At 39.1% G+C, this 27,761-nt stretch overlaps 1 protein-coding gene and 1 long non-coding RNA gene across 10 annotated transcripts in view; one reads left to right on the top strand and one right to left on the bottom strand.

Moving 5' to 3' along the window:
* Nucleotides 1-27,761, bottom strand: part of HEATR5B (HEAT repeat containing 5B) — a 118,523-nt gene that overhangs the window by 39,840 nt on the left and 50,922 nt on the right. For all 9 annotated transcript variants that reach the window (XR_004428394.1, XM_033176027.1, XM_033176033.1 and 6 more), the window contains 7 exons: nt 26,432-26,591; nt 25,321-25,510; nt 22,501-22,670; nt 17,113-17,257; nt 12,791-13,030; nt 11,714-11,965; nt 3,771-3,952 (listed from right to left, as the gene is read on the bottom strand). Coding sequence is in view for 8 of the 9 variants with exons in the window: in XM_033176027.1 (XP_033031918.1) it covers nt 3,771-3,952; nt 11,714-11,965; nt 12,791-13,030; nt 17,113-17,257; nt 22,501-22,670; nt 25,321-25,510; nt 26,432-26,591 (1,339 nt within the window). In the remaining variant the exon portion in view is untranslated. The remainder of the gene's footprint in view (nt 1-3,770; nt 3,953-11,713; nt 11,966-12,790; nt 13,031-17,112; nt 17,258-22,500; nt 22,671-25,320; nt 25,511-26,431; nt 26,592-27,761) is intronic.
* Nucleotides 1,452-23,424, top strand: LOC117062473. The gene is made up of 3 exons (XR_004428395.1): nt 1,452-1,786; nt 12,406-12,410; nt 23,414-23,424. It is a non-coding gene; the product is annotated as an uncharacterized LOC117062473 (long non-coding RNA).

Raw genomic sequence — 27,761 nt, 5'->3', positions numbered from 1 at the left:
TACCCTTTTTCTTTTGCTTTCCAGGTTATCATTATCAAATCTATATGAATGTTATATCAAGTAGACAATAATCTTGTTTTTTTCTCATTTTTGTTTCATACTAAACAGGATTTTCTGACAAAGTCACGTTATCAGACATACCAAAAATTGCTATTGTTAGTTTTTTTTCTGTCTATATTTTTCTAAATCTATTTCTAACAGTATTTACCTTATGAGTCAATCTCCTATCTGGATCAATTTCTTTAAATAACTGAGTAGTACTAAAGATTTACGGTCACTCCATGACCCTAGAGGTCATTTAACCTCAAAAGGAGATGCTTTAAAAAGCTGCTCAAAAATATTAATTTATGCATTTTTGTTATATTAATAAGTAGAGGAATATGAGCTTTTGTTTTAAATAAGCCCACATCAGTCATAGATTCTTAGCTATATTAGATACAACAAGTATAAGTTGAATACAGGAGTAAGATGTAGTCAGCTCCTACGTTGAGATATTCTTCCCTTATAACAGAGATCCAGTTGGTCAGGTATATCGATAGTAGTTAGGAAATGAATCCAGACTCCCTCTCTATGACTAAAGACAGATGGTAATTGATCACAATATGTGAGCCAGTATTGGATTCTGTACTGGTAGAGAAAGAATACTATATGAAATAGGTTACTGGGTTGACGGACACAACTGGAATATGACAGATTATGTAAAAGTAGTATATCAATGTTGAATTTCTTGAGGTTACCTATTCTGTAGTCATATAAGACAATGTTCTTGTCCTTTGAAAATATAGTCTAAAATGCTCAAGGGTAAAAGCACATGATTTAAATAATTTATTTTTAAATGATTTAGAAAAAAACTGTGTAGGGGGAAGAGAGAGAATCATTGTTAAAGCATATAAGGCAAAATTAACAATTGGCAAATATGAATATGGGTTGTAAGGTAGTTTTTTATTTTATTCTTGCAGCTTTTCTGTAAATTTGATTTCTTTTTTTTTTTTTTGAGACAGAGTCTTGCTCTCCTGTCCTGCAGGCTGGAGTGAAGTGGTGGGATCTCGGCTCACTGCAACCTCCACCTATCAGTTTCAAGTGATTCTCCTTCCTCAGCCTCCCAAGTAGCTGGGATTACGGGTGTGTGCCACCATGCCTGGCTAATTTTTGTATTTTTAGTAGAGACGGGATTTCGCCATGTTGGCCAAGCTGGTCTCGAACTCCTGACCTCAGGTGATCCACCCGCCTTGGCCTCCCAAAGTGCTAGGATTACAGGCGTGAGCCACCACGCCCAGCAATAGCATTTTTTTTTCTTTCTTTTTTTTGAGATGGAGGCCTCCTAAAGTGCTGGGATTACAGGCATAAGTCACCGCCCTCAGCTGGCGATATCATTTCTAAATAAAAAGTTTTTAAAAAAACCCACCATTCCAATAGGTTGGGTATTTGGGAGTAAACAATTGTATACAGGTTTTCTATAGCCAGTTGGGCTAGAAGCTATAACTTCTTCACTTAAGATGTAAAAACAACAGATTATACATTATTCACATTTAAAATTTTTTATATATTTAAGCACAACTTTTAGATGAGGTATAGAACTTACAAAAAACAATAACTTTATTATACCCACTATTATAATTATCATAGCTCTACTCAATTTATATTTTTATTTACGCCTAATTTATATCACTTCTATAACACTACTCCCTACATCCAATAATACAAAAATAAAATGACAATTCGAAAATACAAAACCCATGCCCCTTATCCCTCCACTCATTATTCTCACTACCTTCCTTTTACCATTGTCCCCAACAACTCTAACTATTTCCTAGAAATTTAGGTTAAATAAGACCGAAAGCCTTCAAAGCTCTAAGTAAGTTAAGTATACTTAATTTCTGAAATATATTAAGGACTGCAAAACTCTACTCTGCATCAACTGAACGCAAATCAGCCACTTTAATTAAGCTAAGCCCCTACTAGATCAATGGGATTCAAACTCACAAAAACTTAGTTAACGGCTAAGTACCCTAATCAACTGGCTTTAATCTACTTCTCCCGCCGCAGGGAAAAAAGGCGGGAGAAGCCCCGGCAGAGATCTTAGACTGCTCCTTCGAATTTGCAATTCATCATGAAAATCACCTCGGGGCTGGTAAAAAGAGGGCTCAACCTCTGTCCTTAGATTTACAGCCTAATGCTTACTCAGCCATTTTACCTTTTTTCACCTATGCTCATTAACCGCTGGCTATTCTCCACAAATCACAAAGATATTGGAACCTTATATTTATTATTTGGCGCATGAGCTGGAACTGCAGGCATAGCTATAAGCCTTCTTATCCGAGCCGAATTAGGCCAACCCGGTAACCTATTAGGCAACGACCATATCTACAATGTTATCGTTACAGCCCATGCATTTGTCATAATTTTCTTTATAGTTATACCCATCATAATTGGAGGTTTCGGAAACTGACTAGTACCTTTAATAATTGGCGCTCCTGATATAGCATTTGCTTCAGTGTACTGAAGCAAAGATTTTGCCATAATCACAGTAAAAAAAAAAAACTGTTATTTCCTTGTTAACAAAATTTTTTTATCCTTCATATAATCCCCCACTGCTAGGATTAGTTTATTGTGCCTCATTTGAATAACATAAGTACAGGTATAAATCTCAGGAGCAACAAGCAGATCCCTCTTTTGAATGAAATAAAAAAAAAAAATTGGGCGGGCATGGTGTCTCACACCTGTAATCCCAGCACTTTGGGAGGCCGAGCGGGTGAATCACGAGGTCAGGAGATCGAGACCATCCTGGCTAACATGGTGAAACCCCGTTTCTACTAAAAAAACAAAAAAATTAGCCAGGCATGGTGGTGGGTGCCTGTAGTCCCAGCTACTTGGGAGGCTGAGGCAGGAGAATGGCATGAACCCGGGAGGCGGAGCTTGCAGTGAGCCAAGATCACGCCACAGCACTCCAGCCTGGGTGACACAGCGAGACTCTGTCTCCAAAACAAAACAAAAAACTTTGAAAGTATCTCTTTCAGCAATACTTTTTTTTTTCTTTTTGAGACAGAATCTTATTCTGTCACCCAGGCTAGAGTACAGTGGCATGATCTCAGCTCACTGCAACCTCCGCCTCCTGGGTTCAAGGGATTCTTTTGCCTCAGCCTCCCAAGTAGCTGGAACTACAGGCATATGCAACCAGGCCCGGCTAATTTTTTGTATTTTTAGTAGAGACGGGGTTTCACCGTGTTAACCAGGATGGTCTCAATCTCCTGACCTCGTGATCTACCTGCTTCAGCCTCCCAAAGTGCCAGGTTCACAGTTGTGAGCCACTGTGCCTGACCTCAGTAATACTTTTAACTGTTGTTCTTAAGAGTTAATTTATCCTTTATTATACAAGGGGCAACTGCTATCTATTTCTAAAAACGCTTATGAAAGTTTGCCATATAAAAATAATGGCAGCAAATCCACAACACTCTTTTGAAGGTTCCTTTTATCTCTTAAAGGGCAGGGCTAAATATCTAAACACAAGACTGGAAAACTGAGGTGGAATTTCTATTCTAGTTTTATCACTAATATGTTATCACAACTTAAAAATAGTGACAACAGCTTGACACTTATTTCTTCATTTGTGAGGTGACTAAAACTAGGTAACAGACAATGGAGATAAAGAGACACATTCTACAGAAATAAACAGATTGCAGTTCCAAATGCAGTCCTTCAGGAAGTCTGCACTTCTTCAGTCGTCTTTCAAAAGATCAATTTTAAGTTTTTAAACAAATAGAAAATCTCACATTAGCCTGATACTGCTCCAGTATCACATGACCTGGAAATTCTGGCTCAGGCACAGACGCAAACTTCTTGATAATGTCTTCAAGTGCCTGGAGCCCAGCCATTCGCAACTGGTTGCTATGATCAGTTGCAGCCATGAATGCCATGCGAATGAGGTCAGAGAGATGAAGTACCAAGAGGTCATCTAAAAATAAAAATAGAATGCAAAAATGAAAACTCTTGCAAAAATAAGTGTAATAACATAAAAATATGAAATGAAATAAAGTTTTGATAAAAACACAATTCATATATTTCATGACTTTGAAAATAGCAAAGATACTATATTCTTTCAACACAACTTCCATATCAATCTTTCAAGAATAGTGATATACAATATAGTAATGTTGATGATGTTATAGGATGTACAATGATATTTGATGCAAAATACTTTTAACGTAACTTTCCCAAAATCAGTTTCTAATTCTTTAAGAATAAAGGCTTGGCAAACTTTTTAGGTAAAGAACCAGATAGTTAATACTTTTGACTTCATGAAAGAAAATAGAATCTTGGGACCCCAAACTCCCTATGCCAAAGAGAAAGTGAAGCTTGGGGACTGAGTCTTGCAATACTGCCTTCCTTTTGCTCCCAGGTAGCTGTAATTTCACAACTGTGTGTCACTGCCTCATTTTAAGCCACGTTCCCACAATGACAGAAGGCCAAAAATCTTCCCAAATGGCCTCCTCTCACAAATTGCTCACAAGGCATCTTTCCAAATACATATCCCCCGCTAAGAACCAGCCCTAAAACCAAGTTCTGTTGAATCTCACCCTGACAATGTCAATTACCAGCTTATTTTCACAGGTATAGGACAAACACAAGATGAGAAATCATCCCTCTCTCTACGCTGAGGCCAGTGCATAATTGACTTTTTCCTGTATTCCCCCTTTTCACATGTAAAATGTAGATTTACCGAGGCTAGGCAGGGTGAGGCGGCTCAGCCTGTAAACCTAGCACTTTGGGAAGCTGAGGTGGGTGGATAGCTTGAGCTCAAGAGTTCGAGACCAGTCTGGGCAACATGGTGAACCTCATCTCTACAAAACATACAAAAATTAGCTGGGCGTGGTGGTGTGGACCTGTAGTCCCAGCTACTCAGGGGGCTGAGGTGGGAGAATCCCTTGAACCTGGGAGGTCAAGGCTGCAGTGAGCCGAGATCATGCAACTGCACTCCAGCCTGGGTGACAAAGTGAAACCCTGTCTCCAAAAAAAAAAAAAAAAAAAAAAACCATTTACTGAGGCTAATCAAAGCCTCACAGGAAGATAATAACCATTTACCTCACTGCACTGCTTACCCTCCCATCCCTTTTTTTTCCCTTCCTGCTGTTCTTTCTTCTTTAAATAACGAAGTTCCCAAAACCTAATTTGGAAAAAACATGGGTCACAGATGCTCCTGTTACCCATGTTTTTTCCCAGGTGAATCCTCAACCTTGGCTAATAAGCCTCTATCAATTGATATCTGCTTCAGTCACTTTTTGGTTCACACTTTGTAGGCTATATTATCTTTTTTTTTTTTTTTGAGATGGAGTATTGCTCTGTTTCCCAGGCTGGAGTGCAGTGGTGTGATCTTGGCTCACTGCAAACTCTGCCCCCAAAGGGTTCAAGTGATTCTCCTGCCTCAGCCTCCTGAGTAGCTGGGATTACAGGTGACCACCATCACGCCCGGCTAATTTTTGTATTTTTAGTAGAGACGGGGTTTCACCATGTTGACCAGGCTGGTCTCAAACTCCTGACCTTGTGATTTGCCTACCTCGGCCTGCCAAAGTGCTGGAATAACAGGTGTGAGCCAGTGTGCCTGGTCTCAGCCTATATTATCTCCATTGCAACTACTTAGCTACACTGTTACTGTGCAAAAGCAGCCACAGACAATTACATATAGAAATGAGTGTGCTGTGCTCCAGTAAAACTTTATTTTTTATTTATTTATTTATTTATTTATTTATTTATTTATTTTTTGAGACGGAGTCTTGCTCTGTCGCCCAGGCTGGAGTGCGGTGGCCGGATCTCAGCTCACTGCAAGCTCCACCTCCCGGGTTCACGCCATTCTCCTGCCTCAGCCACCCGAGTAGCTGGGACTACAGGCGCCCGCCACCTCGCCTGGCTAGTTTTTTGTATTTTTAGTAGAGACGGGGTTTCACCATGTTAGCCAGGATGGTCTCGATCTCCTGACCTCGTGATCCGCCCGTCTCGGCCTCCCAAAGTGCTGGGATTACAGGCTTGAGCCACCGCGCCCGGCCTCCAGTAAAACTTTATTTACAAAAATGACTGTAGGTTGGATTTGGACAGTAGGCTGTAGTCTGCCCATCTCTACTTCAGAAAAACCCTTGTCAGGAAACTTAAATCTATAAAATAAGAAGGAAAAGACTTTTATAAGAATAAGATGTGGAAAAGGGAAATGTTTTTCCTTTTAGACCTAGAGTAAAAGTTGTCCTGGATCTGTAAGAACCAAGTTTAAAAGCAAGTCTCAAAATAATTAAAATGATACCAAGTAATTTAACTACATCCCAGAACAAAGTCCAAAATTATTTTGGAACACACCAAAATCCAGCACTAATATCATAAAATTTACAATGTCTGACATCTAATAAAACATTACCAAGAATGTAAAAAGTAGGGAAATATGTCTCACAACAGAGAGAGGAAAAAAAAAAATCGATGAATGGAAACAAGTCTAGAAATGAAAAAGATAAGAGAATTAGACAGAGAACTTTACATAGCTATTATCAATATGTTTCCTGTGTTCAAAAAAAGGAAAAGAAAAGCACGAAAATAATGAAGGGAGAAACGAAAGGTAGAAAAAAACCACAAAGGGGAATTTAGAGATATAAAGTAAAATATCTGAAATGAAAACTACACTGGATAAAATTAATAGAGATTAAATACTACAGATCAGTGAACTTAAAAGACATAGCAACACAAATTATCTAAAGAAATGATTAAGCTCAAGGTTTATAAAGTTCTTCAGGAGGCTTCAAAACCCACAGTCGTTTTGAAGCAGTGACAATTCTATGGCTCAGCCTGATCTCCAAACAGTTCCTATTTAAATAAGTTTTTGTTGTTATTGTTGTTGTCAAAGTCACAAGATGTGTACCTTCAATTTTTTTTCATGTGCCTACCAAAAAAACTAATTTTAGAATCTTGAGTTTAAAAAGAATATCTGGCCAGGTGCAGTGACTCATGTTTGTAATCCCAGAACTTTGGGAGGCCAAGACAGGCAGATCACTTGAGGCCAGGAGTTTGAGATCAGCCTGGCCAACATGGTGAAACTCCATCTCTACTAAAAATACAAAAATTAGCTGGACATGGTGGCGGGTGCCTGTAATCCCAGCTGCTCGGGAGGCTGAGGCAGGAGAATCGCTTGAACCCAGGAGGCTGAGGCTGCAGTGAGCCGAGATCATACCACTGCACCCTAGCTTGGGCGACAGAGCGAGACTCTGTCTCAGAAAAAAATAAATAAATAAAATAAAAATAAAAGAATATCTGTTGCTTTGTGGGTGGGAGGCAAGCAGAGAAGGGAAAACATTTGGCTAGAAGCCCACAGTGCTTCCTCACCTAAAGGAAGCAAAAACATACCACCAATAAAAGCAAGGTTTTTTTTTTTTTTTTTTTTTGAGACAGAGTCTAGCTCTGTCACCCAGGCTGGAGTGCAGTGGCACAATCTCGGCTCACTGCAAGCTCTGCCTCCCAGGTTCACGCCCTTCTCCTGCCTCAGCCTCCTGAGTAGCTGGGACTACAGGCATCCGCCACCACATCTGGCTGATTTTTTTTGTATTTTTAGTAGAGATGGGGGTTTCACCATGTTAGCCAGGATGGTCTCGATCTCCTGACCTCGTGATCCACCCGCCACGGCCTCCCAAAGTGCTGGGATTACAGGCCTGAGCCACCACACCTGGCCAAAAGCAAGGTTTTGAACTAAGTAGGTTGAAGAGGTATTTGTACTCTCATGTTTACTGCAGGACTATTCACAGTAACCAAGATATGGAACCAACCTAAGTATCTATCAATTGATAAAGAAAATGCGGTATAAATACATAATGGAATACTATTCAATCATAGAAAATAATAAAGTTCTATTATTTGAGACAATATGGATGAACCCGGAGGCATTAGGTTAAGTGAAATACATCAGGCACAGAAAAATACCACATGATCTCACTCATACGTGGAATCTAAAAAAGTTAATCTAACAGAAGTAGAGAGTAGAATGGTGGTTACCTAGAAGTTGGGTGGTTAAGGGTAAGATGGGATATGTTAGTGAAAGTATATTGAGTTACAGTTAAATAGGATGAATAAGTGTAAGAGATCTACTCTATAGCATGGTGACTATAGTTAATGACAATACACTGTATTCTTGAAAAATGCAAAGATGGTGGATGTTAAGTGGTCTCACACAAAATTGATAACTAGGTGAGGTAATGCATTTGTTAATTTGCTAGATTTAACTATTCTACAATGTATACATACTTCAAAACATATTGTTGTACAAGAGATATATATATATTTGTAAGTCAATTAAACAAATTTTGCCCTTGTGATAAGCTTAAAAAGTTAAGATAATTATTATGTTACATGTATTTTACTACAACAAAAAAATTGAGAAACAAACAAACAAGAATGAGGTATAATAAACTATTGCCAAAATTTGGGAGAAAATTCCCAAGGCAATAGGAAGTAGATTAAAATGGGTCTACTTATATTATGCCAACCTGAAAGTAAATAAAAAGACCTATTATTCCTCCTGCACTCTATCACCTAATTTACAACGTCTAGGACTATATCAATCTACCAAACCAAAATCTAGGCAATTGCTTCTGTAACGAGGGTGCCACTTTCCCCAACGACCAGAGTGCTGCTGCTTCTCTGCCCATCTCTATGTCTACCCTTCCAAAGCAAGACCTCTGTCTTTTTCTAAATCCCAGGAAATGAACTCTTGAAAAGGTGGGTATGAGAAGGGGACTGACCAAAAACTTCAAAGTGGAAAGATAATTAGGGGGTTTATTATATGCGGGGAGTAGTAATTCTCTACAATTAAAGCATGGGAGCTAGGAAGATGAAGAGATGAAGATGATACAGGAGAGCCTGAAGAGCACATTTACTGGGTCTATACTTTTTCATATACTCTGCCATGACTGTTCGGAATCAGAATGGCAGGCGGTGATGTTAGAAAGCATCCCGTTAGAAAGGATCCAGAGCAAAATATGCCAGACACTGGAATCTGGGTGGGAGCTGTTACAGCAGCTTACCATCCAACTACAGGTGGGAAATACATGAACAACAAAGAACACAGGCAATCCACCTCCACACTGAGAGAAAATTTCAAATATGGAATCTTCTCTTTCAAGAATATATAAACAATTAAGTTTATTAAAGAAAAATGCAACCAGGGAAAAGAAAGATTCTGAAGATTCAGAGAAATGGCTACTCTCTGGAAACAATTTTCTATAAAAACCAGAATAAAATTTAAAAAAAAAATCATGTGGCATCCTCAATAGGATGAAAAGAATCATGGCTGCTATGGTATAAAAACAGAAAATCTTAGAGAGTAAAACGGATATGATACAATGGAGGTGGGAGAAATGTAGACAAATTACAGGAAAAATTAAAAAAATTAAAGCAGACTTAAGATTATTAATGAAGGCTGAAAAAAGCAAAACATCAATGTATAAAGAAAAAACCTGTGAGGACCTCTGAGCACTAAGGTAAAAAGGACAAGACACAATGAGGAAGAAAAACAACAGTTAAGATCTACAAAGAAAGAAAGGCCTACCTAAGGATTTTCACTATTCGCTAAATGTAGTACGCACATTTACGATTCCATGGCTTTACAAATTCTTACTTCCTCTGATTCTTTCTATTTATTTATTTTTTGGCAATCAGCTTTTTCATGCTGAATCCCTCCGCTTCTAATAATCCAGTGGGGTAGGCAGAATACTGACACCCCAAAATCTCCACACCTAATCTCTAGAACCTGTGACTATGTTACCTTGCAGGGCAAAAGGGACTCTGCAGATGTGATTATGGTTATGGAGTTTAAAACATGGAGATTGGCCTAAATTATCACAGCAGACCCAATCTAATCACATGAGTCTTTAAAAGCAGAGCACCTTTCCTGGCTGCAGTCAGAGACACGTGAGGACTGAAGAGGCATCACAGAAAGATTTAACGCCGCTGCCTTTGAAAAGACAGAAAGGGAGCCGTGAGCCAAAGAGTGCAGGCAGCATATACAAGCTGGAAAGAAAAGGAAAGGGATGCCCCCTAGAGCCTCCAGAAAGGAACACAGCCCTGCCGACACCTTGATGTTACCCCAGCGAGACTTCTGACCTCCAGAACTGTAAGATGATAAACTTGTGTGATTTTAAACCAAGTTTGTGGGCATTTGTTATAGCAGCAATAGAAAACTAATGCCACCAGTCTCTTCTAACCCTTTCTCTGCCTTTAAAACTTCAAAATAACCTCTTCTGTGATGTCTTCCCTGGCTTTATTGGAAATGAATACTATATGTTTTTTAATGTTCTCAAAGTACTTTAACATACTACTATTAGGACACGCCACAACCATTTGACCTAGAAGTCTGTCTCTCTGTCTTCTAGGCTATAAGTTCTTCCAGGGTATGGACTATGTTTTTTTCTTCTCTGTATCCCCACTGTACACCAAAAAATAGGATGCAGTAAATATTTGCTGAATAATGACATGAACAAAAACACTGTGTTCATGATGTATTGTGCTTTGCTGATACTTTATATTCAGAGTCTCATTTTATACATGTTGTACTACTGTTTTACAGTTTGTATGTTTTTGAGACAGAGTCTTGCTCTGTCGTTCAGGCTGGAGTGTGGTGGCGTGATCTTGGCTTACTGCTACCTCTGCCTCCCGGGTTCAAGTGATTCTCCTGACTCAGCTTTCCGAGTGCCTGGGACTACAGGCACGTGCCAAGATGTCCACTAATTTTTTGTATTTTTAGTAGAGATGGGGTTTTAGCATGTTGGCCAGGCTGGTTTCGAACTCCTGACCTCAAGTTATCCACCCGCCTCAGCCTCCCAAAGTCCTGGGATTACAGGCATGAGTCACCGCATTCAGCCTGTTTGTTTTAAAAATATGTATGTGAGCTCTGCTGCTTCTTATACACAATGAAATAACCTAAAAGGCATTTTCAATTCATAGATGTCAATATTGTTAATACATACAATTTGTCTTCAGATATTTAAAAAATGATTGGGTGATAAAGAGACAACAAACTATAGGATAAGGAATCTGTTACTCTGTCACCTCTCAATTTCTCTGGGTCTCTTCAACTATGAAACAAAGGTACTGGGTCTGATGGTCTCTTTGTAAATTCCCTATAATATCAGATTCAGGGGACACACGGTATAAAAAGTTTACAAAAGATAAAAAATAATGAGATAAAAATTGTTTCCATAATAAACAATTTTCACCTTTTCAAAAATACCTAATAGCACTTCTGAAATTTGAGAGTTTGCACTCTACCAGGACATTCATGAATTCTGACATTCTCCATGGCTCGGGATGGCAAAGCTCCTTTTATTTATATGCCTTAAAATTTTACCATTCCCTTTCTGCTGAAATGCTAAAATCCAGGACAATGTACTAAGAAAATCTAAGTAACTGCCATGATTATCCTTTGGGCAAATGATTAAAGAGACAGACACACAGATCAATCTATCTTGTGGACCACCTTCTTCAACTTATCTTCCCAATAGGAATCAGAAGATGAATAGGATGAAGAGTACATAGAGGGGACAGAAAACTAAGATGAAAGGCAAGAGAACTTACAATAAATAAATGGCACATTCTAAAGCACACTACATCTATAGCAGTAAAATATCTCATAGCAGTAAAACATCTCAAGCTGTAAAAATGCTTTGGGGAGAGTAAGTACTGATTTTAAATTTACTTGTAGGGTTTCGAAGTTTAGCAGAACGTGCCAAGGCAAGATCAAAGTGAGCCTGGTCTGCATTCTCACACAAATTGATGATTCGACACAGGCAATCGGCAGCAAATACCCGAGTGGCCCAGCGAGGGGCCACAAAAGGCTTTGATTTATCTTCTTCACCTAACGTGGTAAACATGGTATCATCATCCATCTCATCCTTCTTTTCAGATTCTTCATCTTTTCCACTACTTAAGAGAGTTGCAGTACTCATATCTATAACAAGAATAAGGAATATCATAATAACCTTACATAAGCAAAAATGATCCTTTAAAAAGTTATTATTGTTAAAAATTTTTTAATTTAAAAAAAAGAATAAATTCTTACTTTCTGGAAAACAGCAAAACTAGCAAACTTTTTTTTTTAAACAATCAAAAGCCGGCCGGCGCGGTGGCTCAAGCCTGTAATCCCAGCACTTTGGGAGGCCGAGACGGGCGGATCACGAGGTCAGGAGATCGAGACCATCCTGGCTAATACGGTGAAACCCCGTCTCTACTAAAAAAAAAAATGCAAAAAACTAGCCGGGCGACGAGGCGGGCGCCTGTAGTCCCAGCTACTCGGGAGGCTGAGACAGGAGAATGGTGTGAACCCGGGAGGCGGAGCTTGCAGTGAGCTGAGAGCCCGCCACTGCACTCCAGCCTGGGCGGCAGAGCAAGACTCCGTCTCAAAAAAAAAAAAAAAAAACAATCAAAAGCCAAGGAAAGGATAACATAAATTACTTTTATGTAAACTACATTTACATATTTCAATAGTTTTACATACTATGTGTTACTCTAGAGTAACTCGGGATTTTTATGTATGAAAATTTAGTTTGAAGTTCCAAAAAATTTTGAAATACATTTTCCCAACACTATAAAAAAGTTCATTTGTTTATAACATAATTTAACCTTCAACATTTTTACAGGGATTTGTAGATCAAAAGTTATGACTTTTAAACATAAGCTCAGATTTACATGTATGTATCTTTATACATATATCTATATGTATATATCAGAAGTAAAACAATTTCCATTATTTTAAGAACACATATTAAATACTTACCACTAGAAGCTGCCAGGACATCTTTACAAAGCATTAGCCAATGAGAAAGTTTTTCTACTGCCAGCGAAGAAAGCATATGTCCCAAAGTGTCATGAATATCAGAACACAATTTTCTATCTGTCTCCCGGTCTAGCATTCCAAAAAGTAGTCCCTCAAGACCAGTTTCTGTTATATTAACACCTTGGTGCCGGCAATGGATATCACTTCGAGAACTAACCCCAGGTGCAAAAGGATTGACATCTGAAAGATAATTTTCACAAATGAATTTGTATGGGATTTTTGGTGTATGCTATAGGTAACAATTATGATAAAGATCAAGTCTTACATATAAATTCACAACAGCCACAAAACCAGCTAGCTATATACAATTTAACTATGGCCTCTAGTTTATGTATCTTTGGAATCATAATTTAATCTGGCAATTAGAGTAAAACCTTGAACTGTAAAACTGATTATTCTGAGATATTGTAAACAAATCTCAGGGAACGCTCAATAAATATGTGATTCTAATAAGAAAAAGTGTGGGAAAGAGATATACAGCTAAATATATTTAACAAACTAAAAAACTGTTTTATTTGTTAGAAGAATAAATTGAAACTTAGTCTTATAGTTCAGATTTAAAAAATTTTATAAAGTCAGAACACAAACTCTAAGTGGACTGTATCCTAACAGTTCATTTAAAAATTGGCAAAATCCTAGCCGGGCGCAGTGGCTCACGCCTGTAATCCCAGCTCTCAGGGAGGCAGAGGCGGGAGGACAGCTTGAGCCCAGGAGTTCGAGACCTGCCTGGGTAATACAGCGAGACCCCATTCTCCACAAAAAGGAAAACAAAAAATTGGCAAAATCCAAGGCCGGGAGCAGTGGCTCACACCTGTAATCTCAGCACTTTGGAAGGCGGAGGTGGGTGGATCACCTGAGGTCAAGAGTTCGAGATCAGTCTGGCCAACATGGTGAAACCCCGTCTCTACTAAAAATACAAAAATTAGTTGGGTGTGGTGGTGGGTGTCTGTAATCCCAGCTACTTGGGAGGCTGAGGCAGGAGAATCTCTTGAACCTAGGAGGCAGAGGTTGCAGTGAGACGAGATTGTGCCACTGCACTCCAGCCTGGAAACTCCGTCGGGTGCAGTGGCTCAAACATGTAATCCCAGCACTTTGGGGGGCTGAGGCAGGCAGATCACAAGGTCAGGAGTTCAAGACCAGCCTGGTCAAGATGGTGAAACCCTGCCTCTACTAAAAATACAAAAAGTAGCCGGGTGCGGTGGCAGGTGCCTGTAATCCAAGCCACTCGGGAGGCTGAGGCAGGAGAATCACTTGAACCTGGGAGGCGGAGGTTGCAGTGAGCCGAGATCATGCCACTGCACTCCAGCCTGGGTGACAGTGTGAGACTCTGTTTCATAAATAAATACATATATAAATAAATATAAAAATAAAAAATAAATAAAAATTGGGAAAATTCAAAGACTAACAACAACCAAAAAGTAACGTCATGAAATATTAGTTAAATTTCTTGCTTCACCGGAAAATCTTTTCATTCTTGTAAACAGCAGTAGTATATAACTGGTGGCTTTAAGAATGAGTATGCCCTCTGAACCCTGAAGGGAGTAAGTCTGAAGTCTAGAGCCCTCTGAACCCTGAAGGGAGTAAGACAGAGGAATGGAGCTGAAAGGTAACTATTTTTGTTGTGTCACCCCAAATACAGAATATAGTGAGGTTTGAAGAAAATAGCCATAGTGAGTGAAATTCTGAAACAATAGAAAAAGTTAAATGAAAAGGTTCCAAGAAAAGAGAACATTAGAAAGAGATTAGGCACAGAGACTTTTCTTTCACTTAGCAGTGCATAGTGAATATTTTCCCATTTCAGGAATTACATTTCTATAGTATGAATGTTAATGGCTATACCGCAAACCAATAAATTAGGATAAAATTAATTGATTAATCACTGAGGACAAATTCCTTAAAAGAAAATTAACTGATTAGAGGACAAATTCCTTAAAAGGGAATTTCTAGGTCAAAGGGTAAGCACATTTTGAAAACTTCAAGGACATAGTGCCAAAAAACCCTCCAGGAAATGTGCGTGATTTTTACATTTCTATCTGTAGTACAAGAAATATCTATTCCTACTTTTCCCAACACTGGTTATAATTATTATTTTTAATCTTGATTAGTTTTATAGAAGAAAAATGCTATCTTATGAGTATAATAACATGCAATTGTTAAATCACTGGAGGTTAAAGATATTTGTTATTTTTTCTTTATAAAACGTGCTCTAGTGGTTTTTACAAGGTGCAAAGACAAATTAACATTGCAGGCCTAACACTACCTTAGTAAGACTTAATTGCAAGGTTAGCCCTTGGCTAGCATCTGGGAATTGGGTTTCTAGAGGATCCCATTAATTCCCTGATAAAAGTGGTTCACTGTACCTAAACTGTGGCTTCTGCTGAACATCTGCTTTCCTTCTGAGAGTCTGAACTTTTGGTATGTGCCAGGCAGGCCATGCCTATGGGATCAGCCCCCAGTAAAAACATTGGGCATTAAGTCTTTAATAAGCTTCTCTGGGAGAATACATTACACGCATGTTGTCACAACCCATTGCTGGGTTGCAATCTGTATGACTCCATGGGGACAGGGCTCTGGGAAGCTTGTGCCTGGTTTCCTCTAACTTCATCCTACACACCTTTTCTTCCTTTTGTCATAATAAACACAGCCAGGAAAATGCCTATACACTGAGTCCACCCAGGAAATCATCAAACCTGGAGGTGATCTTGGGGACTCCAAACATACTCATTTGTAAAAGCTTTAAACACTTTTATAAATAAGTACATTAGTAAATAAAATTAGTTAATAAAAAATATATTTTGCAAATATTTTTCCCTATCTTAGCTGTCTTTCTTTTCTTTTCTTTTTTTTTTTTAAGAGACAGGATCTCACTATGTTGCCCAGGTTGGACTTGAACTCCTGGGCTCAAGGGATCTGTCTCAGTCTTCCAAGTAGTCTCAATTTTGTTTATGGCAACTGACATGTAGAAGTTCTGAAAATTTATATGTATTCAGAAGAGGTCTGTAACTACTTTTGGTGATGTTTTCTCTCCAAAAAGCAGTAATGTCTACTGTTAGATTTTTATCATAACCTTATTTTTTTTTGAGATGAAGTCTTGCTCTGCCACCAAGGCTGGAGTGCACTGGTGCGATCTTGGCTCACTGCAAGCTCCACCTCTCGGGTTCACGCCATTCTCCTGCCTCAGCCTCCCGAGTAGCTGGGACTACAGGCGCCCACCACCACACTTGGCTAATTTTTCTGTATTTTTAGTAGAGAAGGAGTTTCACCATGTTAGCCAGGATGGTCTTGATATCCTAACTTCGTGATCCGCCCGCCTCGGCCTCCCAAAGTGTTGAGATTACAGGCATGAGCCACCGTGCCCAGCCTAATAAACTTCTTTAATATTCTACAATACTGTATGGCTGTTAATAAAGTTCTTATGCTATGCTAAAATTGAAGTTATTCTTGTATCTTGCTTCTTTGTATCCAAGCAGATTCTAGGCATCTGAAAACTTTTATAAGTAAACATTTTCCCTCATAATCGGGGAAATACCTCTGTCAATTAAACTCTTAAAAAGTTTCCAAACTACCTATACCCAGATATCAGAAGACCAGCTAGGAATTTAAGCTATACCTAAAACCGTCCAAAAAGCAGAAAGAACTAAAGGAAGCAAAAATCAACCTTTTGCTACCAAACATCTACTGATATTTCATAGCTTTATTGACTACTTTGGTCTTACCGTCTTAGAGGAAAAATTACATCACAAAAGGCTAACTACCATCCAGAACTGGAAACCTTCAAGTGCCCCTAAAACATCCTCAAGAAATGGCAGAAATATTCTGATACTAAATATTACTCAGTTTAAGCTACAAATAATTTTTTTCTAAATCCAGTCGTTCACACCTAACTTTTTACTTATTTATTTACTTACTTTCTTTAGGAGACATGGTCTTACTCTACCACCCAGACTGGAGCACAGTGGTGTGATCACAGCTCGTCGCAACCTTGAACCCTTGGGCTCAAGTGATCCTCCCTCCTCAGCCTCCTGAGTAGCTAGGATTACAGGTACACGACACTATGCCCGACTTGCAAAAATTTTTAAAAAGCAAAAATGCAAAATTACCAAGAAAACCACATTGGAATTTTTAAAGTGGTAATGGTTTTATTTCAAAGAATAAGACATCTGGCCACATTTCAACACAAAAATGTTATTTGATAAATAGTACTTATTTGAAATGTAAAAGTATTTAAACAAAAAAGAATATTGACCAATAATATAACTTACTGGCACTACTACTCTCTTTGTCCCCTGCATTTTTTGCCAGGCTCATGGCATATTCACAAACTTCAGCTGCTTCTCTTTGTGCCAGTTGCCGAAGACATGCCACAGCTGCTCGTCGAAGTAACAAATGGGAACTACATAAGTGAACCTGTAAACCATAACAATGTTAGGGAATTTCTCTTAAAAAAGCTGTAATTCTTTAACCTTATTTGTCTAATGAATGCATATGCATGTATATACATACACATATATATACATACACACACACACACACACATATATATGTATATATATTTTTTGAGACAGATTTTCACTCGTTGCCCAGGCTGGAGTGCAGTGGCGTGATCTCAGCTCACTGCAACCTCTGCCTTCCAGTTTCAAGCGATTCTCCTGCCTCAGCCTCCTGAGTAGCTGGGATTACAGGCACCTGTCACCACGCCTGGCTAGTTTTTGCATTTTTGGTAGAGATGGGGTTTCACCATGTTGGCCAGGCTGGTCTCGAACTCCTGGTCTCGTGATCCACCCATCTCGGCCTCCCAAAGTGCTGGGATTACAGGCATGAGCCACCGTGCTCGGCCCTAATGAATATATATTAACATCTTACTTCTGAAGATGCTCTTAATTTAACAACCTCAGTTGTTTAAAATACAGTCAAATGATGGCCTTCTGACAAAATACTACTACTAATAAAATATACGAAAAATATGTTAGTTGCCAAAATAACTGTCCCAAGATCTTTGCTCTAAAGTTCATACAATATACTTACAGGAAAAATCCAGAAGGACTTTCTGCACATCTTATTTTACACATGGTCCTACTCAACTTTGTCATCTAAATGTTTTAAGTATATAGAGATCAGATCTACATGAATGAAAAGTTAAGGGGCAGAGCACACCATAACATTTGAAAGCAAAGGTTATTTAGTAAAGTGAAAAAACCAAATCAAGCAAACATAATCACCTGAAAAAATTGCAAAATGGGGCCTTTTGCTACAGACTTTTTTTTCATCTGCAAGGTCCCGAATATAGTACACTCTAAAACATAAAAGTATAAGATGCAGCATGGCATATAAGATGCAGCATGGCATAAAAGTTAAGAATTAGGGCCAGGCGCGGTGGCTCAAGCCTGTAATCCCAGCACTTTGGGAGGCCGAGACGGGCGGATCACGAGGTCAGGAGATCGAGACCATCCTGGCTAACACGGTGAAACCCCATCTCTACTAAAAAATACAAAAAACTAGCCGGGCGAGGTGGCTGGCGCCTGTAGTCCCAGCTACTCGGGAGGCTGAGGCAGGAGAATGGCGTAAACCCGGGAGGCGGAGCTTGCAGTGAGCTGAGATCCGGCCACTGTACTCCAGCCTGGGCGACAGAGCGAGACTCCGTCTCAAAAAAAAAAAAAAAAAAAGTTAAGAATTCAGGCACAGCTGCCAAACTGGGTTTGAATCCTGGCTCTGTCACTTATTCCTGTGACACCTTACACAAGTTACTTGCCCCTCTGTGCCTTGATTTGCCCACATGTATGGTGGGAATATTAACTCTTCACAGGAATACGGTGTAAATAAGTAAAATGCTTACAATGCTGGCTAGCACATGGTAACTGCTCAGTAAATGTAAGCTATTATAATTGTTACTATAAATCTGACTCATGAAGAAAATATTAAATTATGTTCCATGGGCTGCTTTTTAAGCAAGGAAGTAATCTTTCAGAAAGAATCCCAGACACAAATGATGGGGATGGAGAACAGGTGTATGGAATATACCTCCTTTCACAATGCCAGATAGTATATTTTTAGGCTATTAATAGAGCATTTGGAACTCAAGATATACTTGCATAAAATCATAGCCCATGAAATTTATACCAAGCATTAATAAAAATAAACTATAACTGAGGAGAAAAAAAATCTGACAGATTTTTATCAACAAAATAGTTTGGTTATTTGTCTTTTTGGTTTTTTTTTTGAGACAGAGTCTCGCTCTGTCGCCCAGGCTGGAGTGCAATGGCGCGATCTCGACTCACTGCAAGCTCCGCCTCCCGGGTTTACGCCATTCTCCTGCCTCAGCCTCCCGAGTAGCTGGGACTATAAGCGCCCGCCACCTTGTCCGGCTAGTTTTTTTGTATTTTTTTTAGTAGAGACGGGGTTTCACCGTGTTAGCCAGGATGGTCTCGATCTCCTGACCTCGTGATCCGCCCGTCTCGGCCTCTCAAAGTGCTGGGATTACAGGCTTGAGCTTGTTTTGTTTTTAAGACAGGGTATCACTGTCACGCAGGCTGGTGTGCAGTGGCACAATCACAGCTTACTGCAGCCTCAACCTCTTGGGCTCAAGCAATCCTCTCGCCTCAGTTTTTGATTTTTTTGTAGAGACAAGGTCTCACTATATTATAGCCCAGGCTAGTGTCAAACTCCTGCGCTCAAGTGATCTGCCCACTTTGGGCTCCCAAAGCACTGGGATTTTATTTACTCTTCTTCCCGAAAATAAAGACATTTTGGAAATTTCAAACACTCCATAATTAATTAGAAAGCTCAAGCATGGTCATATCAAATGGGAAGAACAAGTCACTTAGTCTCTTGAAGTTTCTGCCTTTTTATTTTTACAGTGGGGACAACATCCAACCCACCCATCTTACACAACTGCTGTAAGAATCCAGTGATAAAACATATATGGAGAACATCATAAAATTTTAATTTAGTAACAATTACAGAGAATTGTAGCTCAGAAAATACATTCAACAAATGTTGACTGGCAAAGCCTAAGTGAAAGAAATAAAACACTTTACAAAGTGTTTTCAAAAACTCCACTGCAGTTATTCTCAGGTGTACTTCTCTCTTTCATTTTAACATCTGTGATATTAGAGTTGTAAAGTACAATCAATGGTATCTTTCAGTCCCTGTATTTATTGAAAAGATAATCCTATCCACACTGTAGTGGTAACATGTGCCAAAGTTGTAAGTTATATGACTGTGTATGTGTGAATTCAATTCTGGACACTCCATTGTGTTCCGTTTGTCTACTTGTGTATACTTGCAATACTACCCTGTCTTTCTCATTGGAGCTTATGGTAAATCTTGATAGTAAGTATAGTAAATCTTCCAACTTCATTGATCTTTAGCAGCACTTTGCATTTCCCTATTAAATTTAGAACCAGCTTGTCAATTTTTCCAAAAACACCACTCTTCTTCTCCATTTAGCTTCTGTGAACAACACAACCTCTATTTCTTCTTTAATCTCTCTTAACTGCTTCTACATGTTCCTTGCTGACTCCTTTTCTCTTTTCCAAATTTTTTAAGTTGGGTTCCTCAATCAGGACTCTCTCCTTGGTGATCTCATCTACTCCTATGTCTCTGTTTTCCATATAAATGTTTATGCCTCTCAAATTTACCTCTTTAACCAGACCTCTCTTTTCTGAGCTCCAGGCCCATATAACTAACTATCCACGTGTCTAAAACTGAATTAATGATATCCACTCTTCCCAACCCTCCTCCTCCAATGTTGCCAATCTCAGGAAATTACATTACTATACTCAAGTCAAAAACCTAGGCCATATCCTTCTAACCCTCTTCCCCAACTATGCCCCACTGAGAGCCAATTAATGAACAAATACTTCATCCTAAATATTACCCAAATCGACTGATTTCTCCTCATTCACTTACTACTTAGACAAATCACTATTAACTTCTGCTGAGAATACCACAATTCTTACCCTGTAGAGTCTAATCTCTATCATTCAGGAAGAACAAAATGTAAAAAGTGCAAATCTGATTGTTACTCCCCTGCAGAGAACACCTTCTAATGGTTTCCCACTGCTTGTAGAATCAAGTCCAAAGGTTTTATATATGTAGAAAGTCTGTGCAGTATGTCACCTGGTTAGTTGTCCAGCCTCATCATTTCCTCTAGACCCCACGTCTGCCTCTTCTCTCAGCCTTAACCACACTAACTAATTGGCCCTTTAAATGTATGTATTGACAGCCCTTCCCAGTTTAGGGCCTTGCACGTACTTTTCTTCCTGTCTAAAAGTAAACGCTGTCTACTTCAATATCATGCCCTTTGCAAACCAACTCCTATTTATTCTGCAAATCACACCTTAAATATCTTTTTTTTTTTTTTTGAGATAGAGTTTCGTTCTTCTTGCCCAGGTTGGAGTGCAATGGCGTGATCTCGGCTCACTATAATCTCCGCCTCCTGGGTTCAAGTGATCCTCCTGCTTCAGCCTCCCAAGTAGCTGAGATTATAGGCACCTGCCACCACCCCTGGCTAATTTTAGTAGAGATGAGGGTTGATCATGTTGCCCAGGCTGGTCTTGAACTCCTGACCTCAGGTGATCCACCCACCTCAGCCTCCCAAAGTGCTGGGATTACAGGCGTGAGCCACCGCGCCTGGCGTTAAATACCATTTTTTAATGAAAATCTTTTCTGAATGTCAGGAATTATGATAGGTGTCCTGCTATATGCTCTCTTATGCTTTCCTCCAGGCTTTTATAGTACTTATCTGTAAATAATATTTTTCCATATTCCTTTGTAAACTATAAACTTTACTATGACAGAGGCTTGATCTTGTCTCATCCACAAATATTATCTCCAGTATGTTGCACAGTTCCTGACATATAACAAGCTATCAGTAGGTATTTAATGAATGAATAAATTAACAATTATAATGATAGCAACAGATACTCAGAAGTATCAATCAAGTTTTAGGAAATAAAATTCTGAGTAGGAAAAACTAAAAATGTGATATATTCTTTTTTTTTTTGAGACTGAGTCTTGCACTGTCACCCAGGCTAGAGTGCAGCGGTGCGATCTCGGTTCACTGCATCCTCTGCCTCCTGGATTCAACCGATTCTCCTGCCTCAGCCTCCCGAGTAGCTGGGACTACAGGCGCATGCCACCATGCCCAGCTAATTTTGTATTTTTAGTGTAGATGGGGTTTCACCATATTAGCCAGGCTAGTCTCGAACTCCTGACCTAGTGATCTGCCTGCCTCAGCCCCGCAAAGTGCTGGGATTACAGGCGTGAGCCACTGCACCCAGCCCAAATGTGATATATTCTTAGCGAGAAAATAAACAGTTCATCAAGGTATTTCTGACTTTATGAAGTCATAAAATGACAACTGAAGCTCAAAAAAACAAAGATCTAGTGTTTGATATTATAAGAGGGTGACTATAATTTTAATTGTACAGTTTAAAATAACTGGATTATTTGTAACACAAATAAATGATAAATGCTTGAGGTGAGGAATACCACATTCACTCTGATGTGATTATTATACACGGCAGGCTTGTATCAAAATACCTCAAGTATCCCATAAATATATATACCTACTATGTACCCATAGAAATATTTTAAATGTAAAATAAAATACAACTTAAAAATCATGAATGAAATAGCTCTATACTTACACAAAGGCTAGGAACAAGACTAGATAGATTGACATGTCGTGGTGCAAACATGTGAAGCTGCTGAAGGCAAGATATGGCAGCTGCCTGAACAAGAGAATCTGAATGGTCCTGTGTTATTGCACAACCCACCAAACAAGAGGAACGAATTGTAGAAATTGTTGCTCCATTTCCTAGTGCAAATTGAAAGAAAATATAAAATACAATTATTTTATTAGTACCACCAAAAATATTCCTAGTAAACAATTATCTTCTAAATAACCATTCCATCCAATTATTATTCAGTTTTTCTTTTGTTGCTGTTGTTTTTGAGATGGAGTCTCGCTCTGTCGCCCAGGCTGGAGTGCAGTGGCATGATCTCGGCTCACTGCAACCTCCGCCTCCCAGGTTCAAGCAATTCTCCTGCCTCAGACTCTGGAGTAGCTGGGGTCACAAGCACGTGCCACCACATCCAGCTGATTTTTGTACTTTTAGTACAGATGGGATTTCACCATGTTGGCCAGGTTGGTCTTGAACTTCTGACCTGAAATGATCCACCTGCCTCGGCCTCCCAAAGTGCTGGGATTACAGGCATGAGCCACCACACCTGGCCTATATGCATATCTTTATATGTAAACAAGAAAATCATAAAAATCACGTTAAGAGCTACATTCTAGTTTATATGCATTGCCTTATCATTATCACTTTAGAAAATACTTGATAAACACCTATGCTTAATAAAAGGCACATATTTATCCTCTTCATATCCCTGTGATATTCACAAGAAGAACTATCCTCACTTTCCCAAGGAGGACAACGGGTCTTAGAAAGAGGCTTATTTAAATCACCTATTTTTCCCTGTAATACCAGCATTTTGGGAGGCCAAGACGGCAAATCACCTGAGGTCAGGAGTTTGAGACTGGCCTGGCCAATATAGTGAAACCCCCGTCTCTACTGAAAATACAAAAGTTAGCTGAGGCAGGAGAATTGCTTGAACCCAGGAGGCGGAGGTCGCAGTGAGCCGAGATCATGCCACTGCACTCCAGTCTGGGAGACAGGGTAAGACTCTGTCTCCCTGAAAAGAAAAACAAACAAAAAAAATCACATATTTTTCAATTTCTAGCATTTTCTGTAAGTCTTTTTCTTTTTCCTCTCTTTTTAAAAATACCTGTCAAAATGGAGGCAACATAGCATAGGGATTAAGAATGCAGGCAACGGGCTAGGCGGGGAGGCTCGTGCCTGTAATCCCACCACTTTGCAAGGCTGAGATGGGAGTGGGAGGACTGCTTATGCCAGGAGTTTGAGAACAGCCTGGGCAACATAGCGAGACCCCATCTCTTAAAACAAAACAAAGAAAAAAAAGGCCAGGCATGGTGGCTCAGGCCTGTAATCCCAACACTTTGGGAGGCCGAGGCGGGTAGATCATGAGGTCAGGAGCTCGAGACCAGCCTCGCCAACATGGTGAAACCCTGTCTCTACTAAAAATACAAGAAATTAGCTGGATGTAGTGGCAGGCACCTGTAATCCCAGCTACTCAGGAGGCTGAGGCAGGAGAACTGCTTGAACTCAGAAAGCGGAGGTTGTAGTGAACTGAGACCACACCACTGCACTCCAGTCTGGGTAACAGATTCAAAAAAAAAAAAAAAAAAAAAAGAATGCAAGCATCGGAAATTGATTGATCTGGGCTTCACTTCTTACTCCAACCACTCACTAGTTTCCAAAACCTTGTAAAAGTTCTTAACCTCTTGGCTGGGCGCGGTGGCTCACACTTGTAATCCCAGCACTTTGGGAGGCCAAGGCGGGCGGATCACGAGGTCAGGAGATCAAGACCATCCTAGCTAACATGGTGAAACCTGGTCTCTACTAAAAATACAAAAAATTAGCCACGCATGGTGGCGGGAGCCTGTAGTCCTAGCTACTCGGGAGGGAGGCTGAGGCAGGAGAATGGCATAAACCCAGGAGGCAGAGCTTGCAGTGAGTCTAGACTGCACCACTGCACTCCAGCCTGGGCTACAGAGTGAGACTCCATCTCAAAAAAAAAAAAAAAACCCACAACAAAAGTTCTTAACCTCTATCAGCTTCAATATTTCATCTATAAAATAGAGATAATATCAGTGTCTGGGTTGTTAACAGAATTAAATAATGTATGTTAAAAGCTCAACCCTCTGAAAACATACATAATAAATGACAAAGGAGAAAAAGGAACTCTGAAAGGGGGTTATGTATTCATGATATCTTTACAATAACTTGCTGACTTGGGAGTTTAACCATTAGTAGAATTAGTTCAGTGGAATTAAGTGGTACAAACATAGGCTTTAGGATCATAAATGTGCCACTCTTAAGTTGGCTAACTCTAGACAAGTTACTTATCTTCTCCCAGTTTATTTCCTCATAGAAAATTAGCTAATATCTTTTTCCTCTAACAAAAAGAAAACAAAATTTAGATAATATTTACCTTACGACAGTGGTTTTTCAAGCTATGTTCCTAATCCTTAGAGTTCAAAAAAAGTGAAGCAAAAGTCCATGAAGACAAGTGGATAGCACTCTAGGCCAAAGGAACTCCATTTTTAACTTTGTTTTCATGGGACTCCAAGTAAAATTTCATTTAAAATGTTTTCTCTGCTCAAAACTCCAACAAACATTATCATGTCATAGGTTTCTCATAGGGATTAAACAAAATGCCACATGTGAAAAGCTGAGCACCAGGCTTTCAGTAAATCCAAGTTTTCAGTACATAGTAATTGTTATTACAAAATTTCTTCAAGCAATGTGATGGTGATAGTCAGGAAATTTAAAGATAGTGATTATCTGTCTAGGTTCCTTAATTTCAGATGATTTACTTACCTTGTAGTTCAGGGCCAACAGTAGTTATTATAGCACCTAAGCATCGACCCAAACACTGATGAACTTCTGTATGTGAAGGCGGAACTGTCAACAGCAAGGTAAGAACTAGAGATAATGTTGGTTCCACATAGCCACGATACATCGGACCACTAGAATCCACTATCAAAGCAAGTGAATGAAGAGACCAAGTCTAGAATAAAATATAATTTCATTTTAGTTGTAAGGAAGAATTCAATGTACTGAACTGAGTATACTGAATTGTTACATGGGTATACTCTTAATATTTTGAGGCACATCAATGTGAAGTAGCAAATCAAGATTGTAGGATATTTTCACACACACTGTCCATCTTCACTATAGTTATATTTACTTAAGTATAATAATGTCTAAAAAGAAACAACAAAAACAAAATATTCAAAGGGTCCACATGAAGATTCAGCCAATGACCCAGGACCTAGGTTGGAGTACTACCGGAAGACAGAGAAGGATGGTTATTTAAAAAAATAACTTGATCGGCCGGGCGCGGTGGCTCAAGCCTGTAATCCCAGCACTTTGGGAGGCCGAGACGGGCAGATCACGAGGTCAGGAGATCGAGACCATCCTGGCTAACACGGTGAAACCCCGTCTCTACTAAAAAATACAAAAAACTAGCCGGGCGAGGTGGCGGGCGCCTGTAGTCCCAGCTCCTCGGGAGGCTGAGGCAGGAGAATGGCGTAAAACCGGGAGGCGGAGCTTGCAGTCAGCTGAGATCCGGCCACTGCACTCCAGCCTGGGCGGCAGAGCGAGACTCCGTCTCAAAAAAAAAAAAAAAAAAATAACTTGATCAATCTAACAAATCTAAGGAAATTCAAAAAAAAGAGGAAACAAGTACACAGAATAATAATAAAAAGAAAATATGTTTGAAGGAATGTACGTGAATGGGTGAAATTCTCAGAATAAGACAGACTTTAAGACTAGGCTGATAAACAAAATCTTGCTGTGCACTATTACAAAAACAAACCCTAATACATTTGTCCTAACAACTTACCACAGTCATTTTTATTTTACAGAGCAAATAATTTTCCAAAAATTTTCTAAACTTTTGTAATAAGAAAATCAATTAATATTATACCTGGACTTCAGGGGATGTCCCATCTTGTGCTAGAGCCAATAAAATGCTGACACTGGTCTTCAGATGTTGTCCTGAGCCTATTCCACCAACATAACGATGCAAACAACCAAGAGCCAATGAATGACCAGTCCTAGATACAACATCTCGAGCCGATTTCAACCTGAAAAAAAGATTATGCTTCAAGAACCGATTTTGCTATTTCCCTATAAAAACAACAACCTTATAAGTCACACAGAAACAGGGAATTATTGGGGAAATAAGAAAAGATTACAATCAATTACTTCTTTCTCTCTCTACTCCCTAACAGGAGTTAGAACTTCAATTTAAAATAACTGCAGCTGGTTGTGATGGCTCATGCCTGTAATCCCAGCACTTTGAGAGGCTGAGGCCGGTGGATCACTTGAGCCCAGGAGTTGGAGACCAGTCTGGCTAACATGGCAAAATCCCATTTCCAAAAAAAAATAAAAAACTTAATCAGGCATGGCAGTGCATGCCTGTAGGCCCAGCTAGTAGGGAGGCTGAAGTGAGAGGACTGCTTGAGCCTGAGAGGTTGAGGCTGCAGTGAGCTGTGATCACGCCACTGCACTCCAGCCTGGGTGACAGAGCAGGACCCTGTCTCAATAATAATAATAATAGGTTAAAAACATACATTTGACTGAATAAAGCCTATTTTAATTTTAGAGAAAATCTGACAACTCATTTTTAATATTAATTATTCCTTGAAAAGCCAAGACTTATTTGAAAAATTTTTATATTTTTAAAAAATAAAATAACAACTTTTAGGTTTGGTTTTAAAAATAGTAAAAAGGTATTTGTATTCACAGTATTACATAAAGTATTTTACACTTAAGAAATACCCTATAATTATGATTTGAACCTCTTTTAAAAAGATCAATCTTTTTTCTTTGTGAAATATATTTTAAATGAATTCAAATACATAAAAGGAGATGAACATTACTTTAAAAAACAAGCTTTGAGACTCATATACAATATGCACCAACTTCAGGTATACAATTACATTTTAAATGTATATAAAAATATACAATTTAATGAGTTTTGATAAGTATACAGTATGTAACCACGGCATAATAATTAGAACAGGGATGTTCAAGATGAATATGAGGGGTCTTCAAAAAGCTCATGGAAACTATGCATTATGCAAGAAGTATACATGGATTTCAATATTTTGGGGTACCAAAACAAACTTGTACTAACTTGTTATAACACATTTGAACAGGATCTAGTTTTAGGCACTAAGAAGGATAAGACATCAGTCTGAAAAGTGCCCCTATCAGAGCAACATAAATTCTGCTAAAGCTGAAGTAATAAC

The sequence above is a fragment of the Trachypithecus francoisi genome, unplaced genomic scaffold (genome assembly GCF_009764315.1).
Source record: "Trachypithecus francoisi isolate TF-2019V2 unplaced genomic scaffold, Tfra_2.0 Lachesis_group17, whole genome shotgun sequence".
Classification (NCBI taxonomy): domain Eukaryota; kingdom Metazoa; phylum Chordata; class Mammalia; order Primates; family Cercopithecidae; genus Trachypithecus; species Trachypithecus francoisi.
Note: the sequence above shows the minus strand (reverse complement) of the source record. Positions and strands in the feature narration are given on the sequence as shown.